The sequence below is a fragment of the Podarcis muralis genome, chromosome 5, assembly GCF_964188315.1.
Source record: "Podarcis muralis chromosome 5, rPodMur119.hap1.1, whole genome shotgun sequence".
NCBI lineage: Eukaryota > Metazoa > Chordata > Lepidosauria > Squamata > Lacertidae > Podarcis > Podarcis muralis.
The window spans coordinates 51,524,823-51,544,183 of NC_135659.1; the positions used below are offsets into that span (position 1 = coordinate 51,524,823).

At 42.2% G+C, this 19,361-nt stretch overlaps 1 protein-coding gene across 3 annotated transcripts in view; it reads left to right on the top strand.

The window, feature by feature from the left end:
- The window catches only part of ERI3 (ERI1 exoribonuclease family member 3), a 200,421-nt gene that overhangs the window by 117,983 nt on the left and 63,077 nt on the right, over positions 1–19,361 (top strand). For all 3 annotated transcript variants that reach the window (XM_077928796.1, XM_077928797.1, XM_028733724.2), the window contains one exon: positions 16,346–16,445. In XM_077928796.1, coding sequence (XP_077784922.1) covers positions 16,346–16,445 — 100 coding nt within the window. The remainder of the gene's footprint in view (positions 1–16,345; positions 16,446–19,361) is intronic.

Genomic DNA, 19,361 nt, shown 5'->3' on the forward strand with positions numbered 1-19,361 from the left:
CCCCCTCACCTCTCTGTTAATTATAATTTGTGCTCAATGTTAGGAATTAAGTTTAGTTTATAATCCTGGACATACTACAGATTCCAGGTTCCTGGATTTTTCTACTAACTATAAAACTTTATAACACAAACATATTGAATATTAAATATGTGTGCATATGTAAATGAGGTACAACTTGCTGTACTTAGGGCTAGCCAGGGTATTCCCCCCCCTCACAATTATAACCTGCCTATTTTTCATCAAGAAACTCAAGGAAACTAACATGGTTTCCAAATGGTCAGCTATGTAGGCAAGGTTTCCTTAGCTTCACCACATTGGTGGCCTTATGTGCCTTCTGACCATCCCTTGGGGTGCACAACAGTAGCTGAGGCATGGATGCTGAAGTACCAAAATCAAACGCTAGCACATAATATTGCAGTCTTAACAACACAAACATTGGATTCTTCTTTTGAACCAAGGTGAATTGCAGCCAGAATGAGATGCTGTTTTAGGTGATACGTCTACTGATATTCATATGCCTTGCTAAATCATAGTGAAAACTTTGGTGTTGAATTGATGGCCCTGCACTACTGGTGATATTTCAGTGGCATTCGGTCCTGTGGCAGAGTACATGCTCAGTTTAAAACAATTCTACACTTTACACAGAATGAGGTAGTAGAGTCTGGAATGCCACCAGGCTACAGATAGGAGAACATTTTTTAATGCTTTCCCATGTAAAAACCTCCCTGCATGTAGTAACCTAGCGCATCAGGATTTGGGCCATACTGAACCTTCCTCCCTAAAGTTCCAGTTTTTTAGCTAATGTACACTCTGAAAGTGCACACTTGCCATCTATTCAGTGCCGTGTTAAAGAAGATGATGATGTGAAAAGAGAATTTGACATGTATGTCTCCAAACATATACCCACAGAAGCACATTAGCCAGAAGGTATCCTACCCAGGCCGAGAAAACTGACACCAATTTTTCTTTTTCAGATTACAGTTTTTCCCCATAATTTGAAATTCTTTGGCAACTAGAGATCTTGTGCAGGGGAGGTGGAGGGTATAAAAGAAAATAGAAGAAAATGCATGTAGCCACATGGATTAATAGGGAGGGACAGGCAAGTGTGCCCAGATTCTGTTGTGCTTTAAGAACTCTTAACAAAAAGTGGTGATGTGTAATAACATGTTTCTCTGCTGTTATAAATGATTTTAAATTTGTGTTTACAATGATTATGATGATGAAGAAGAAAGCAGGTGTTGTTCTGATGTAGACAAAAGCACAATACAGTGGTACCTCGGGTTAAGAACTTAATTTGTTCTGGAGGTCTGTTCTTAACCTGAAACTGTTCTTAACCTGAGGTACCACTTTAGCTAATGGGGCCTTCCGCTGCCGCTGCGCCGCCGCCACACAATTTCTGTTCTCATCCTGAAGCAAAGTTCTTAACTCGAGGTACTATTTCTGGGTTAGTGGAGTCTGTAACCTGAAGCGTCTGTAACCCCGAGGTACCACTGTATTTTGTTGCAGAAAGCTAGATTCTGCAAATAACAATTAAATTGCAATGTAACCAGTGTTCTAGATCGCTAACCAGACTCACATATTTTGTAGTGCCCTGAACCAGTTCTTAGACTCAGTGCATTAGTCCAGATTGTCGGCTAACTCTTAATAAGGAATGATTCAAATTCAATGAACTGTTGAGAACCCATAGACCTAGAGAGAATTCTCTTTGGAGTGTGTTTTGATCCGATGTATCGTCATGGTAGTGCCTAAATTACTTGACAGGGTGTCCCTTTTTAAGCAGCCCATCTTGTGAATAGAATTTGTAGCTCAGGCTAATGCACTTTTAGAATATTCCATGGAGCCTATTTACACCCTCAGGCCGACAGGGTTCTTAATATTTTAATGTAGCACTTTAATTGTAGGCTGTTAAAAGTATATGCTGTTCTGAGATACTGCAATTGTTTACTTTAATAGCACATATGGTAATTGAATTAATGACATATACATTAAAATTGGCATTTTCCAGGTAGGCACTTTTTATTTTTATTTTTAAAACAGATAAAAGACAATGCTGAACATTATTTTGGTTAAAATCCCAAACAACATATTGTTGTTGTTCTTTTTCAAAAATGGGTAAGTCTTAGCCCTGGAGTCAATCCCCTACCTCCCACTATGTAGAAAAGTTTTAAAACATGCCTCCAGAGCTCAGGAGAGAGATAAAGACTTTTTAAGCATTTTAGAATCTTAATTAATCCATTAGCCTCTTTATGCATGGTTAGTGGGTTGAAGGGATGACTCATAATTTTTAAGTACTTGATACTAGGAATGCTACAGGGGGATATTGAGGGGTGACCAAGTCAACCTGTGGTGAGTTGTCGTTTTCTATATAATACCTTTTCCCAGCCTTTCATATGAAATAGATGCTGCCGATGATTCCAGTTCTTTCTGGTGTGGCTGTATTCAGTGGCAGAGGAACCCTCTCTGGCACCCTGGGCGGGACGGCGAGGGGCAGGGCAAACTGCCCAGTGGCACACGTGCGACATCCGTACGGAGTGCGCATGTGCGGCATCCCGTATGGAGTGTGCATGCGCAGCAGTCTGTACAGGCACTGTGCGAGCGGTGCCCATACTGACTGCATGTGCCCTCAGCCGCTCTATAGCTGGGGGGAGGCAGGGGCCATCTTGTTCCCCCCAGAGTGGCACCCGGTGCGGACCGCCCCCTCCACCCACCACTTCATACGCCCCTGGCTGTATTAGTCTAACAGGTTGGGTCAATATGTTTTAGAGACTTTTTTTCTGACCCCAATACTCTGGGACAGGTATGCCCAGTGACAGAGGATGCTGAATCCACCAGTGCAGCAAGACATGTAAATTCAGGGTGCATGGGGTGGTTCTCCATCTCTTTCTACACCTTTTGTCCCACCTCACCCCAGTGTCCCTCTTTTTTAAGCAGGGTTATGCTGTGGAGGTAACACTCTGAGATCTCTGCCTTCCAGCTGTAAAACTGCAGGTTATATGATTGGAAGAGGAACAATGACAGTCTCACATACAGCTGCAGATCACAGGTTACATAGACTTGTGCTGTGGAAGCTGGCCGTGGGAAGTTCTTTGTCTTTCTCTTGGCTCTTTGAGCCTAGAAGGTAGAAGGAGATAGGCATGTTTGTATCTATTAATTTATTTTAAATCATTAATATACTGCTTAATATTTTTTAAAATCTCTAAAGTCTGAATGGTGCATTGCCATCGTGCAGCCCCATGCTCTTTAGTGGCTATATATGTGGTTCCATTCATGCATCTTTGGGAAGTCACCTGTTCATGTTGAGGCCTCCCCCCCCATCAGAGCAACCAAGTGGTTCTACCCCTCCCCCAATAATCACCATCAGTTTATTTATATACCATGTTTTTGCAGATGTTTCTGCTGAAAGTGGTTCACTGAAAATAGACAGTCTAAATACAGTAGTACAATAACCATAATACATATTTAAAGATATAGCACTATATCCTAACACTAACAATTCAACAATTAACACTTAATTTAAAAGATATCAAAATAAAATTAAGAGAACATAATATTTACCAATAAGAATGGGTAATTTTGGCATGGCATGGCATGGCATGCCAAGTGGAAACAGCCATCCTCTGATGGGAAACACAGTCTCTCTCTTTTATCAGAGTTCACCTGACAACAAAATTAATTCAATTACCGTATTTTTCTGTGTATAAGACTAGGTTTCCCCCCTGAAAAATAATGTCAAAAAATTGGGGGCGTCTTATACATGGATACATCTCCCCCCATTTTCTTAAACCGGAGTCCCCAAAATAGTGGGCATCTTATACATGGCGGCGTCTTATAGACAGGAAAATACGGCAATTAACACAGTACAAGTGGGAGGGTGGATTAACCCCTTCTCCCCCATGCTGCTTTCTGGATATAAATTCTCCCAATTGATATATGTGCCCTGTGGAGGAATTGGTACAGGCTCCTATGTGTTTCCACTTGGGCAAATGGCAGCTTCAGGGGGATTTAGAATGGTGTGAGAGAAATTTAACATTCCCTCAAGGGCTGTGGCCCCAATCCCCTCCCCATGGATGCTTTTTAGGCTTACAAAACAAAGCATGGGAGGGTACAGTCATGGAACTCCCACCATCTTGTTTAGTTTTGCCGTAGAAGAAAAGGCTCTGATATCTATTGACAGCTGGTATCTTTCCCCACCTGAGGAAGACCCAGCCATCATTTTGTCTCTTTACAGCAGCTGCTTTAGGGATTCTAGCTGGCCTGTGTTCTTGTTTCTGACCACCTCCACCTCCTCTGTCTGTTCCCCAGAACCTTCCCCTTCTGCTGGGTCATGCTCTGAATCTGGCAGGTCATATTCTGCTCAAATCCTGTCCCTTGAATCAGCAGGCATTTCCACCCAAAGGTATTCCTGCTGTTCTGTGTCTGTACCACGCTGAGTGTTTTGCATGCGTGCCCCACGCCTGCTTAGCATGAAGTGCACATTGGAAGGAAAGTAATTAAACATTAACTGTTTTAATAGTGTTTTGCTGTGGGTTTCTGTGTGTGTTTGGGGAGTTTCTGGGATGTTTCCAGGTACTTTCTTACCTAGGCATTTGAAAATAGCAGAGTGCCGCTTATTAGCAGCTGAGCGGAGGGATGTGGTGCACACTCATGTGCTCAGGAAGGCAAGGGGTGGATGGAGCTGGTGTCAGGGCAGCAATTGCTTATCATGCCTTATCTTGGAATATGAAACTGTATTGCATGACATCCAGAGGCAGGCTGAATAGATATGCCAATTCATCTCCAGCCTGGGCTTTGACAAGCTAGACTGCCCTTGTTGAAAGGCATCCGTCAAACGAGAGCTGCTGGCTGCTTTTTCCCTTTCTTAGACTTTCTCTCGCTCTCCTGCTCCAGCTCTTTTCCCCACCCCCCTTTTCCCCTCCCTTCCCAGCTTCCTCTTAAGCTTTTTCCACACAAAATTGAAAAGCTTTTGGAAATCAGAATAATACAGCTCCCCACAACTAATACCATTTTAAGTACCCCTCCCTCCCCCAAATAGAATTGATAAGGAGCCTAGTGTATGAAGGCATGTTTAGATAACATTGAGAATATTATAGTGAGTGAAGGGAAGAAGGGTCCCCCCCTTTTTTTCCCTCCCCCTCCTACGCCGTGTCTCTAAGCCGGGGAAGGCGACAGCACCCTGGCTAATACGAGTGTTTAATATTTGATGTGTTGGGATAAAGCAGGATCACCTTCGAATTGAATTGAGTGTCAGAATGAGAATCTATTACTGAAATTTTTGTGTGATTTGACAGCAAAGCAGACGATGTTATTCTTCACTAGTTACTGCAATCTTCTCTCCTACATCACTTAAATATTTTTTTCTTTGCTTGAGTAAACACACATTATCCTTTTTTTTATCCCTCTCTTCCTTTTTTCTGATCCTTTTTTTAAAATCAAACCTGCCTTCCTGGGTCTGATGGAGTTTATTGTTATTTCTTTATTTGTCCTATTAAATGGAATTTCTGATAGTTTAATCCTGCTTTTGTAAGTGATTTGAAAATACTCGAATAGTTGTGAATGTAGCAGCACCTCTGTTTAAAGTGCTTAAAAAGGAACATACTTGGTGTATGTAGAGCTGGGCATGGAAGGCTGTACATGCCTTTCTGACTGAGATGGGTAGGCTGTGTGAGAAATCTTGTTTATGTACAAAGTTTGCTAGCATCCTAGAGAGTGGGCAGAGAGGGCATTGTAGAATTTTCTTTTCAGCTGGCTTTGTTGCAAGGCTTATATTATACAGCCCCAGAGTTACCTGAACATGGGAATCTTGATGATTGGAATTGTTACTTGGATGTACTTAGTGCCTTCTTAGCTACATTATTTATTGGAGAATGGGTTGATGAGCCCCATACACCAAACCTCTGAGCTGCTGATTCTTTTTAAGACATTTCTTTGTTTGCAACCAGATTTTTCAGTTTGTGCAGTAGGGAATGTTTCTCACAAGAGCAGAACCTTAAGGGTCCTAACCTGGGATCACTCTCTTTGAAAGATGTGAGAAATTTAGAATAAAGGGCATTAAATGAAGTACCGGTAATTACCGTTTAAGTGAAAATGTACACATATCTTTGAAGTGTTCTAGCTGCTTGATTTCTTGTGTACGCTGTTCTCTTCCATTCAGAATGTTTTACTTGTTTTATATTTGTAATAGTTCGATCTGTTTTTATAAATGTTTACTGTATTATGTTGTTGTATCATTTCCTAAGACCTTATGTTGAAAGGCAGGTAAGAAATCTTATAAATAAATATACATACACATGTCAAAATAAAAGACCTGTGCCATTGTGTTGATGATACTACTTAAATGGTTGTTTTTGAGGCATTAAGCAAAGATGATTAGTTGTAAGAAAAATCTACAGACCTTTCCACAATCATTTGCATGATCTAAATGCTCATGCCATATCCTTTGTCTTTGTAATGAAGCTCCCACTTCATAACACTAAGTCATATGGTTGTAGGTTTGAACAAGTGCCTGATGGCCAGCCTGGCCCATCCTCATCCATTGAGGTGTGACCTAATATATCCCTAACACAGTGCTAGCCATACATTTTCAGATTTAAGACTACAGCAAAGTGAACTTCTTCCATGTTTTTTCCCATTGTACTATGTTCAGCTGTTCTTCTCAATTATCACACTTGCATACAGTTTCTAGTTCAGAGCAAGGTCTTGGAGACTATGCTCAAAGTCCCTTGTATGTGTCTGCAGTTCCCAAGAAAAATTTACCACCTAAACAGTAGCAGATGGCATGATAGGGTCATGGTGCTTCCCTAACCTCCCAACAGCTGAGTTGCTGCGTTTATTGGGAGGATAGAGTGAGGTTGGTGTGATGCAAATGCACCAAGGAGCCAACACAGCACTCCTGCTGGTGTTTGCACCACGTGTCTTAGTCATGCTGGCCACATGACCCGGAAGCTGTCTGCGGACAAACGCCAGCTCCCTCGGCCTATAGAGCGAGATGAGCGCCACAACCCCAGAGTCGTCCACGACTGGACCTAACCTTCTAACTACCTTGCCTCTCCTCTCTCTTCCTAGTAAGCAGCAGCAACCCAGCTGTTGGGTGGTCAGGTGAGTGCCATTGTCCCACCATGCAGTCTGCTACTGCACCTGAAGTGTCCTTGGAACCAGTTTGCTTCTCTTTGCAGGTCCTGTTGTTTGCCATGTGGCCTCTTCTCAACTGGAAGTTCTAAGCTTCTTTAGAAGACTGCATAGATACATTTTGTTTATGACTGATTTGAAGGAATTTTCTTCCAAAACATATTGGCTAGCAATTTCCCAAGAAAGTGGAAGTTGCCTTCCTCTGTTTCAATTATGGGCTATTAATTTCCTGCAGCTGTTTGCTTTACATGCACTTTTAATTAGCCAACTCTTTGATTGTGTCATGCTGTGCTCTAAGTATCGTGTGTGATGATGGTTGGGAGAGTGCTTGCCCTACTTTGCAATAGGACAGAGGACATGCTGCTTTTGGGTACCTTTCATTGAACTGAGTGTTGAATAAATTCAACAATGCACTTCATTATAGAAGGCAAAGGGAGAGAAAATGTGGATCGACCCCCTGTCCAGATTAGAAATGTGATGGAGATGATAGGGAGCTGTAGTACTAGGAGGCAAAGTTGTGGGGGAGGGCTAGACAACTAAATGGTGATGAGAATTTGATGTTGTTTGCATCTTGAGCTCTTTTATTTTGAATAAATCAGTCTGGCTCCTGGTTGTTTTTTCTTGCTGTCACATGGATTAGAATTACCACGTCACATGCTAAGCTGTTTTTGGAAGAGTGGTGAAAAGGCTATGATTTCCATGAGTCAAGACACCTAGTCTGTCTTGCACCCATTTTTTTTCCAGTTTACCACAGAAAATTAGATTTGAGCTCTCACTCCCACTCTGCTGGATTGGGTCCAAATTGTTCAAATATTGTAAATAGCATGAACAGTAGACTATATCCTTAACAGGTCACTTGTAAAGAAAATTGGAAGCATACCTGAAATGTGCAGATATGTCTTTTGTAAATAGTCTTGTCAACATCATACAAGATTTGGGGAGAATGCAGATAACATGCACTCACTGTTGTGGGTGTGAATAAAGGGTTTCCATTGAAAATGAAATGCCTGTTCCTTAGGCAAGTCAAAAGGCACACTGGACATAAGATTCAGTTTGAAATGTATTTGCAGCTGGGCTGTCTTATGAAGGGCTGGGTGCCAAACCCAGATACTCATTTTGTAGAGTGCCGAATCCTTCCTGTGCCTCAATTTTTCTCTGTGTCTGCCCCTATGATGGGGCTTTCACTAATAGGAAGGCTTGGTTTGCATTTGGTGGGGTTATGCTGCCTCCCAGAGCTGTTGAGAAAATATTGGACAATGCCTAATATTTGTGCAGAGGAACTTTCCTGATGGCATGTGCACGGACATATTAACTAACATCTCCATTTCTGGACAGTGGGCACACTTTGGAAGAAGGAATGAAAGAACTGTAGCATGCAAATGTACAATAGTCACAAGTGTCCTTTGGAGAGAGTATTGTACCCAGGAAAATATCCCCTTAGCTAACCTGGAGATTCTGCTACATCCTAATAGGATTGTACAATGGATAAATGAGTTCATAAAATAAAGAGGTCCTGTTAAAATCTAATATTAATGGAGGTGTTTACATGACAATAAAAATAGAATCAAGAGAGACCCGTGTTGTGCTTGCACTTCTCCACTCCCATGTGCAAGTGGAGGCCATACCAGACTATTTCCCCTTTTATGTTTTTAAGCCTTTCCTGTGGGCTGGTAGCATTAATTTAAATAGGGCTCCAGGAAATATATAGAAATCTAGTATATTTTGAAATTTGCAGTAAAATCATGAGATCTATTTCTCTAAAGCTGAAATTCCTTTCATTATTAATGGCTGTGGGTGAAACTAAGCAAACTACAGATACTGGGGTGTGCCTGTTCCTTTCTGTGCCTCCCTGCCCCAGTCCTTTTCTGAAGCCTGGATGATGAATAGTTAGTTGGGTTATTTGACTCTGTCTCTCCTCCACTCACAGTACATGGGATTTCCTGTTACGGGATGTGTACCCGGAGAGAGCGCTTTCTTTTTACATCTCCCCCTTTCATCCGTCTTGCCCCTTAGATGGTCTGGGAAGCCCCAGTGGCAGCCGCTGTGAAGCCCTTTCCATCCTGCTTTAATAGAGGCTTTAACAGTCAGAAGAAGAACTTTCCTGTTTAAAGATTAAACGTTGTGTTTAAATATTAAACAGCCATGCTCCTGTCTCCTGATTGCTTGGCCGCTGCCAGCAGGCGGCTCAGAATTGCCCATTTTAATTAAAAACTTTATTTTCAAATACAATTCACTGGTCACACATCTCCGCGCGCAGCTCCTGCCTCCCCTCCCTGTTTTCTACTCGGCGCAGACTGGGGCAGCATCCCCTTCTCAAGTGGCATGTTTTGCTTTCTGTCTCTCATTCTTAGCTCCTTCGTTTCCGTCTGCCTGTACCAAAGTGACAGCCTATGTGAGGCCCCAAGTGTGAGTGGCTTCGTCAAGGGCTGATCAATGCCCCTGGCACTTCCTTCCAAAACCCCAGGAAAAACAATTAAAACCCAATCGATCCTGCAGGCAGCTGTGAATATGCATAAGGGCACACTTGACCTTCAGTGCTCAGGCCACCTTCCATGCTGCCTCTTTAACAAGTTTGCTCAGGTATTCCTGCCGTTCTCAACGACCTTGATGAGCAAAGCAGAATGTGATGCAAAGAAAAGCCCAGTTGTGGTCCTGATCCTGACTTTGGGGCTCAGATGTAAGCCTTAGAAGACTGGCTCTTCCATATAAGCTGATAGACCTAGAGAATGTGAAGTGGGGCTGTATTGTACATGCTTTATCTATATGAGGATCCAGGCCCAACAGCCAGCAATTCCTGTTATGGAACCTGGGGGAAAATCTTGACCTAGAGCCTCAATGAGCTGCTATCAACAGGCTTTGACACCCTCTGGTGTCAGCCTGGATTTTGTTTAGGTGACAATTTCTGTTCATTAAGGTTCAGGGTCATTTAATGCGCTTGTTTCTTAGGCCACATGTGTGAATATGCACACACGTGTGTAGGACACAACTGAACAAGGTGTTAGAATCCTGAGGTGGCAGAGGGTACTTGCAGTATGTCAAGCCACAATTAGGAGATTCAGTTTTTGAATGCTCTTCCATGTGAACAAAAGCACCTCTTCATTTAACTAAAGGAACTAGCACATCAGGGAAAACTACTTTTCCTGATTTGCTACTTTTCCGCTTGCAGGGAGGTGGTGCTTTTACACAGATCACATTTTTGAATGCTCCCCTGTCTACAACTTAAAGTGGGATAGTCCATTTTACCTCTTCATTACTGCATTATTCTATGCAATGTAGAGATGAGGCTTCCATTTCAGATTAGCACAATTTCCTATACATCATATTTATACCACATCTTTTTTCATATGATGCAATTAGTCCAGCAAAGTATGGATGCACCCATGCCATACAGAGAGCGAGGCAATTTGCCTTTATGTGTAGGAAGAAGTATTATTATAAAACAACTATATGATCATTTGTGAAGAACATGCATGAAGGAAACATGCAGTGAAATAGACACTTGTATTCTTTATAGTGTATACATTTTGTGTGTGATATTCCATACACAGAAGTATGCAGAACTATATAAGCAAAGTGTAATGTGTGAAGTGCTTCTGAGTCTCAAATTCTTGGTAACTTTTGCACAGTACTTAGCAAGTGGAGCCTAATTTTGCTGGCTGCTTCTTGGATGAGGCTGAGAGAGTTCTACCATTTCACCTTCTTGGCTAAGCTTTCTGCCCCTTTGTTGAAGATTACATTTTCCAATGTATCTTCCACTAACTTGCTTGCACAACTTTCCTTTCTGGCACCTTCCAAATATAAGTTAAAGCCAGGAGGGGGCACCACTGTGCCTATTTAAAAAGAGCTGAGCTGCTTTTCCCTCCTGGTATTATGGTGGAACAGCTCCCCGCATCCAAATAATAAAAAAGAGAAGTTTCTTGCTGCATGGCAGGGGATGGAGGGATGAAGTACAGCTCAACAGAAGAGGAAGAAAACCAGAAGTTCAGTCTCCCTTGTGGGTAATAGACCAGATCCTGGGCCAGAGTGATTTGAATGAGTAATAAAGATATCAGTGCGTATTTGTCAAAGGCGAAGGAAACCTCTCTATTGTGTACACAGGGATGTAATTTCAGTGAATTATGCATAGACTTAATTAGGAGTTTTAATTGCTAATCATCTCCCAATAGGATTAGCAGTGTTGTCTATTAATTACCTGTGGAGCCCCTGTGTTTTGCTAAGGCAGGAGTAACAAAGCAGCATAAATGGCTACATACGTGGCAATAAATTAACTACCCAAAACCCTGTGATGGAACTCCAGGGACATCTCAGCAGTGGCACTGATTGGTGGGGAGGGGCCTTAAATACACTGGCTTTGAAAGAGAGAGTTTGCTAGTCAGGAGAGCTGTAGGTGGTACAGCAGGAGTCTCCTAGCTCTGTATCTGTGTGGCTATTGGGACTGTAAATGCTTTCCTTGGGGTGTTCACTCCTTGCTTCCCTTGCAGTGACTGCCTCATAAAGGATGCTTTTCCAAAAACTTCTGTGAGTAGAATACTTGAGTGCCAAAGCAGTCAGCTTTGCATGCCCTTAAAATGGGAATAAGATAATTAGAAATGATCTGCTAGATCAGACCAAGAACCTATCAAAGCCAGCATCTTAGTAAGGATCTGCCCCACCCAATAAGGGCTGACTTCTGTGTTTCTGACTCACTGCTGGGCTTATTTGTAAGGGGTCACCACCAGCGGCTAGTCATCAAAGGGATGACACCAAATGGAGGTTCGCCTTCAGGGGAGCCACTAGGAGGGTGATAAATGGGCAAGGGTCACTTTAGCCATATTTAATAATTGTACTGAGACAGTTTTATTTTTATTTTATTTTGTGTGTGTGTTTTTTTAACTGGTCAGTAGTCTAGATGATATTAATAGTGACCTTCCAGAGGACTCTGGGAAGTCCCCTAGAAGTCATGAGTCTTCCCACACTGTATGCCTTCCAAGGTATCCTGCCTCTAAACATTGAGATTCCACTTAGCTACCATGACAAATAGCTTTTGATAGACCTGTTCTCCCACTGAATTTATCTAGTCCTTTTTAAAAGCCATGTATGGTAGTGGCCATTGCTACATACGATGCCAGTAAATTGCCTAAGGTAGTTTTGTTTTAGGTGAAATAGTACTTCGTTTTGTCTGCTCTGAATCTACTGCTGATCAATTTCATTTGGCAACCCTGAGTCCTAATATTAAGAGAGAAAGAGAAAAATCTCTATCCATCCTCTCTGTGTCATTAGTAATCTTATAAAGCTCCTATCATGGCTCCCTTCAGTTGTCCTTTTTCTGAACTAAAAAGCTCCAAAGGCTTTACTAATAGAGAATGTGCTCCAGCACTTGATCATTTTTGTTGCAGTTTTTTCTGTGTTTTTCAGATGGGATGTACAGAACTCTACACATTCCATCTGGATGTGTAGAGTTCTCCACTCTGCACTGCATGTGGAGTTGGAGTTTTCAGTGAACTGTGTACAGTGGAGGTTAATTTTGTTGCCATCCGTCTGTCTTGCAAGAGTGGGCCATTGGGGATTAAGTCAAGCTATTGGAGAGTTACAGGACCTACTGTGGCTGTAGAGACCAATAAGGGAGAGACATATTTTACTGCAGCTGGGGCAGATGAAGGCTTCCACCATGACATTTCTTGTCTCTGTGCTCATCCCAGCAGTCATTCCTCCTCTGGTCACTGCTGTGGATATGCAACCTGACGGATTGCTTCCAAGCACTGTGGTCATCTACAAGGAATTGCCACATGGTGGGGTTAATGTTGCTAGCTTTCATGTCACATTTGGAGACATCTTTATTATGCAGTGGTGGTCTGCCACCAGGCCTAGTGCCCAAAGCCAGCTCCCCATAGAGCACATCAAGCTCTGTCACTGCTTGACAGGGGGCAGAATTGTACACTAAGGCTTGTTCTTCTGTGTGTTCAGCAGTCCTAGGCTAAGAAATCTTAAGTTCCCAGATAGTACCTTGGACCCCTTTTGTAAGGGAATCAGTGTTACCAGAAGATTTGAGGATACCAAATGTAAGGAGGTTGATTTTAATGATGTTGCACTCTTTGTTCGCTTTTATTTTGATCTAAAGTTTCTCTGAAGGCTTAGAAAAAGCCAATAGAAGAAAATGAAATACAGTACATACTATGCTGAAAGATATCTGAAAGCAAATATTAAATGAAATTGGTCCCTCTGTGTCCCTCTTAGAAAAATGTAATTCTCTGCATATCAGAAAGGTGGATATTGTGCGTATTTGGGCACCAGCAGATAGAGGAGCATTTTAAACTAGTGTGAGACCGTTTTGTATTAGATGAAGATTCCCCAGTGAGTAATTTTCAAACACTTAACAGTATAGTAGGTATGGGTTCCCCCACAAGCTGATCCAGTAAATACTTTAGTGATTACAGGAGCAAAGTTGGGCTTGATTCCCCCCCCCCCCCTTCCAGTGTAACAGTCCTCAGACACTACCGTGGCTGTTATCTTCTCCAAGTTGTGGTTAGCCAGGTAAGGAAAAGGATAGCTGCTAACTCTGTTAAGATCCCTGTTCTGCCTATTTCTGGGGTAGCTGAGATAAAGTGGACCTGGCGGTGATATATTCAGTGGATTGACATGATCTTGTCTGGGAACAATGGCTCACATGGCAGCCCAGCACTTAAGTATAGCTAAGCCTTGCACCATTAATATCTCACAATGACACAGCTTCTGTAATACCTTGTGATGGAGAAGTTATGCTGCTGTCAGATCATAATTATTGTGGTGTTTTAAGGCCCTGAGGCTTTGTGCAGCTGTTAGTGCACTTTTCCACATTGCACACTTAAATTTGCTCATTTCTTTTATACCTTGTCCCTCTGCGAACTAGTCTAGGATCCTCTTCCATCAAGTTTGTTCCAGTAAGGTGTTTCCCTTGCTCCAGATAAACCCTGGGTATTCAAGCTTCTGCTCATGAACAAATATACCTTTATAATTATTGTAGGGTTAGCTGAAATATAGCCTTGGAGCAGCACATGGTTCCCAAGCTATTCAAGTATAGCACCTTGACAGTTCAGTGATGTGAACAGTGAATGCCTTGCCTTGTGGTCTAATATGTGCTAGAAGTGCTGTTGACAATCGCTGCATGATGAGACAGAGTGAGTTGGAAAGAGCAGATGGCAAACAGCAGTGTTATCTCCTGGGCCTCAAAGAAGGGACTCTTGGAATCTCAGTTCAGGAATGAAGGAAGGAACAGTGGCTGCCAAGAGCCAGTTACCCAAACTAAATTGCACCCGTGCACTTGCACAAGCTGGTTGAGAGTCAAAATGGAGCCCTAAATGGAACTCTACTCACAAGTTGTTATGCTGGACCCTTCTTTCCAAAAGAACATTGTCCCTGTCATCTATTAATTAGAAACTTTGCCTTAACGAATACCTGGAAAAATAACGAGCATTTGGTTTAAACCTTATTTTCTTTAACAGTATTTAGCTGAGGACATGATCAGTTTCCTCACCCAACTGCTTAGATTCATATTATAGCACTAAGCATTGTTTATTTTTAGGCATAATTAAACTTAGAATAGCTGAGCCAAAAATAATATCTTTATAACAAAAACCTGCAATCTCTAAAGTTGTTTGAGGGATTCAAGCAAATAGAAAAATAACTGTTGCTTAACTAATGCATTCAAATATCTCCTTAAATATGTTAAGCTCAAGGCAGAGCGCGGCAGCGGCGGGGGGGGGGGGGGGGAATGACTGATGACGAGTTCCAGAGTTTATTGTCCTTACTATGTTTCTATCCAACCTTCTTCAAAGTGGTTACAGTGCATAGTATGGAGTGGTCTCTCAACTTAGCTGTTGAAATGGAAATCCACATAGCATCTTTGGATAACTCTTGTAGACTGCAATACAAAAGTAATCGGGTTCGGACAGAGCTGCAAGTCCCTAAACATTATGGCTAGAGATCAAACATATAGGAGCATCAGAAAGAGTGCAAAGTTTCCTCAGCCTGGTGCCCTTCAGATATACTGGACTGCAGCTCCCATAATCCCTGACCATTGCTCATGCTTGCTGGGGCTGGTGGGAGTTGCAGTCCATGACATTTGGAAGGCATCAGGTTGAGAAAGGCTGGCTTTAGAGGCTCCGGGGCAGAATCCCTTTCTATTGGTAGAACATCAATTACATTGTTTAGTCAGAAACGTTTGTGGGTGCCTTTGGGATCTAGGACTAACAATGTCATAGTTGGAGTCAAAAGCTTGTTCTCATTATTGGAAAACAAATAATTGGGGTTTCTTCTAGGTGGCTTCCACTAGCAGGCAAATTCTCTCTCCCAGCTCCCCACCCAATTTAATAATGTACTTTAGAACCTAACCTGATTATATTTTGATTAGTAAAATTTCACATGGTGGTAAATTAATAAGAAAAAGGCTTTCATCTGTCTCTGGAGCAGAAGGAATGAGGTGACACAGGAGGTATGTCAGATAGACTCTGAGGTTTAATTTTAAAATGTGTGTTGCCCTCATGGTGCAGAGAAAAATCTGAAAAGATGCAAGAGTGACTGATAAAGATTTCAGAGGGTTCTGAGAGGGATACTCAGTGCAGCTTAGGGGAATGTCGTATTTAATCTTTGCATACCTCGTCACCTGCTTTATGCGTTTGCTTTTTTTTTTCTATGACTGTTGCTTGGCATTATATTTTTCCACTTTCCTGTTGGCATCTGCTAAGGCTGGAGTACTTTAATCAGTGTGGGTGGCACAGTTCTGAATGAGTTATTGGCAATGTTGCTGATGGTAAATGGTGTTTATGTACAACAAATCAAATCTGATTGATTTATTAGTGGAAATGGTCAATGAAAATTTGCTTAATTCAATTTTCAACATTCTGTTTGCAGAAAATGTGGAGAACTTGGCATTTTGTGTTGTGGGACCTAGAATAAACTAAGACAGCAAGTCAACAATATCTCCACTAAAACAGATTTAAGTTGCGAGAGATAGAAGGAAAGCTTGAGACAAGAGAGTAAGAATTTATATTTGCAGAATTATGTGGAGATGGAAAGCCCAAAGTAAAAGCACTGGGCAGATCATATTGTGTGTTCTGACTGAGTAATCAGCCAAATATCAGCAAGAGAGGGCCTAAAGGTACTATGTAACTTTTTACAATGCTTCAGTAGGGTCTGGCCTTGTGATACTCAGCCATCCTCTTGTTGTACAATTATCTAAAATGTCTTTTTCCTTTTTCTTTTGCAGGCATACAGCTTTGCCATGGGGAGCTGGCCAAAGAATGGACTCTTAGACATGAACAAAGGCCTGAACCTACAGCACATAGGAAGGCCTCACAGTGGGATAGGTCAGTAGCATGACTTCCTTCTCTCACTCCAGTCCAGGTGTATTTTTCTCTGTTTGTGGAATAGTGTATAGTGGCAGGCTCATCTGCAGTTCCCAAGGATGTGTGGCTCTCTTATCTGTGGAAGGCAGCTTATCACTGTCTTTGGTGTGGCAAAAACTTGAGCATATAGGTTAGGGCTGCCACTACCTCTGGAATACAAAAGGATGCTGGATCCCGAAGGAGCTGGTAGTAGAGAAATAAGCATGCTCCGCTTTGATATCGTTTATCTTTTGTCAGTCTAGCATCCAGATCCATTACCTCTATATATGTTTCTAAGCCACTTGACACTTGCTGCTGCATTTGAGTGGCAACGGTGAACATGATGCCTCAGAAGTGCAATGCCTTTGTCTTCCTTCCCCCATAGTGGGGCTTTGCCAGATCATCATGGTAGGGTCCTTCCTGAGGTCATGCCAAACCACCCCTCACTTGGCCACTGATTTTAGAATCCATTTTTCTATTCAAGTGTGTGTGTTTTAGCCATGATCATCCCACCTTCTGGATCCAACAAGTTTTGGAGAGCTGGCTGTTTGTCAGTCCTGCTAGCATACATCTAGGAGAGTATATACTGTACTTCTCTTCAGCTTTTGCTGTACTTCTCTGAGCTTTTGCCCAAAAGTCCTAAAATCTCTAATGTGACAGTCCTAGCTTGTATGGCCCAATATATATCTGTGTGCTTCATTGTCCTGTTCGCGGGAGAATTACAATACGGTTTGTTCTTTAGGGACCTGTGTGTCGTGCCAGTCCAGGAAAATATGAAAAGCTCTCAGATTGAGGGATATTGATACAACCTGTTCATTGTTTCCTGTTCTTTATGTAAAACCCTTCAAATGTCTGACCTTTTAATCCAACTAGTTGCATTTCTCCTTTCCTTTGCCCCTGCCTAGGCGTGTCCACCTCTGTCTGCTTCTTGCTGTTGTGCATTTACATTTTCTAGGGTGAGAGACTTATGTGAGAAAGTTACCCACCACCCGAGCCTGGAGGAAGCTGTTTAATATTGTTTCAAGATCCTAACCACTAAACTACCAAATCAATATGAGTTAAGGAGATGAATTATTTAAAGCTTACCAGCTTTTAATTAGCAAGCTCCTTTTGAACTATGGATCTGGTTGCTTCAGTGATAGGATGTAGCATTGAAATTTTGCTTCTGTGCCTGAGTGTAAATTCATTTCAGCAATATATGTATGCTGTAGGAAAAGCCCACAAATTGGGCTGGAGGGGGAGCCTGATGCAAAACCTGTTTCACGTTGTTGCTAGGGACCCCTTAGAACCATTCATCTCCTCTCTGTGTTTTATAGGAGTGTTTATAGTGTCTCCTCTTACCACACTAAAGCAACAAACATCCCTAGAATATAATCTGTCACTTCCTTTAATTACCTTGTACATTTATCGGACTGTCATTAGTTGGCTTTGCCCTGCTGGATAGCAGTGCACAATAGTGGTTTATTTTCCCCAATCTTCTTGACTGACTTTTCTTTCCAGGGGCTCTTGCTTCTTCATTTCAGTTAAACAGCCTTGAGGTGGGAGCACATGCTGCTACTGCTGCTGCTTTTGGTGTGATGCACTTGCATGCCATCTGAGGTTGTAGCGCTGAGGTTAAACACTGCGCCATATCTGCTCTGAGCCCAGCAGTTAGCCCTTGAGTAAGGTTGTCGAGCCTGACTTCTCATTTTAACAAGGGAAGTTTTCCTTCTCACTGTAGTATTGTGCCAAGTATGTCTCCCTGCTCTCCCAAACATACTCCATTTTGCAAACAATGGTAAAGCAGCTTTCGGAGTTGTGATTCGTTCAAGCTTGTCGTGGCTCTTTTACAATTTGTGTAGACCCTAACAATGTGTGTCAAGTGTAGTTTTAAAATTAATAAATATTTTCCATTACTGGAAGACAGTAATGTGTTTTTTTTCTCTGGACCTATTCAGTAACTATTGCACATTTATATAGAAAAATATTCCTAAAATATGTGATTTCCGAATGCTTGACAGTGACTTTAGTAAGTGTTACTTGCCATAAACGGTGTAATGTCATGTGAGTTTGGTCTAGAACATTTCGGTTAAAAAGCAAGCACTTCAGTTGGGGAGGCCAGGAGCCCCGACAGGGTGCAGAAATAGTGAGAGAGGGGTTGACTGGCAGGTAGAGTAGTCTCACTAGAGATGAAGCAAACTTCAAATCAGATTTTCTGATGAGATTCAGCTCTGTTGTTCTTCTTCATCACATCAAGGAGCAGCAGCACATTCTGGGCTGGATGAATGCTAGACTGAATCTAGACAACAGGTGTGATGGTTGGCAGTCTGTTGTAGGGGAGGATCACATGTTCTGGATGCAATCGCTCACTTTCTTCCTCTGATACAGTGGCTGAGGGAGCCTGGGAGACATACCTGTCCTCACTCTGCTCCATTCTTTGGTAACCTCTCAGATAAAGTATTGTAATGTTCAGTCTACACAGGACTGTCTTTGACAATGATTTGGAAACTCTTATCACGCACAGAATTCTTTGGTGAGCTTTCTGAGAAATGGGCACAGAGAATATATTAAGGCAATTCTTCCTCAGTTTCTTGGCTGCAAATTATCTTTCAGGCCTGATTTTAAGTGGTGGCTGTAAAAGCCCAAATGGTTTGTGCCTAGCATATCTTGGGGAGCAGCTTCTCCCATACAAGTCATCTCAAGCTTTATTGCTTCTGGCTGTGCATGGTTTACTTAGCATCCCTGTAGTGGCATGGAGTTCCTTTGCTTTCCCTTCCTGTGGTAAAGGGTCGAAGAAGGACCCTGCAGTTATAGTTGTATGCTGGCCTCTAGGCCGAGTTGCCATGAAGTAGCAGTTTTGTTTGTTTGGTTTTTGCTTTACACACCCTACAATGGAGTGGGCTGAGATCTGAGGGAGCC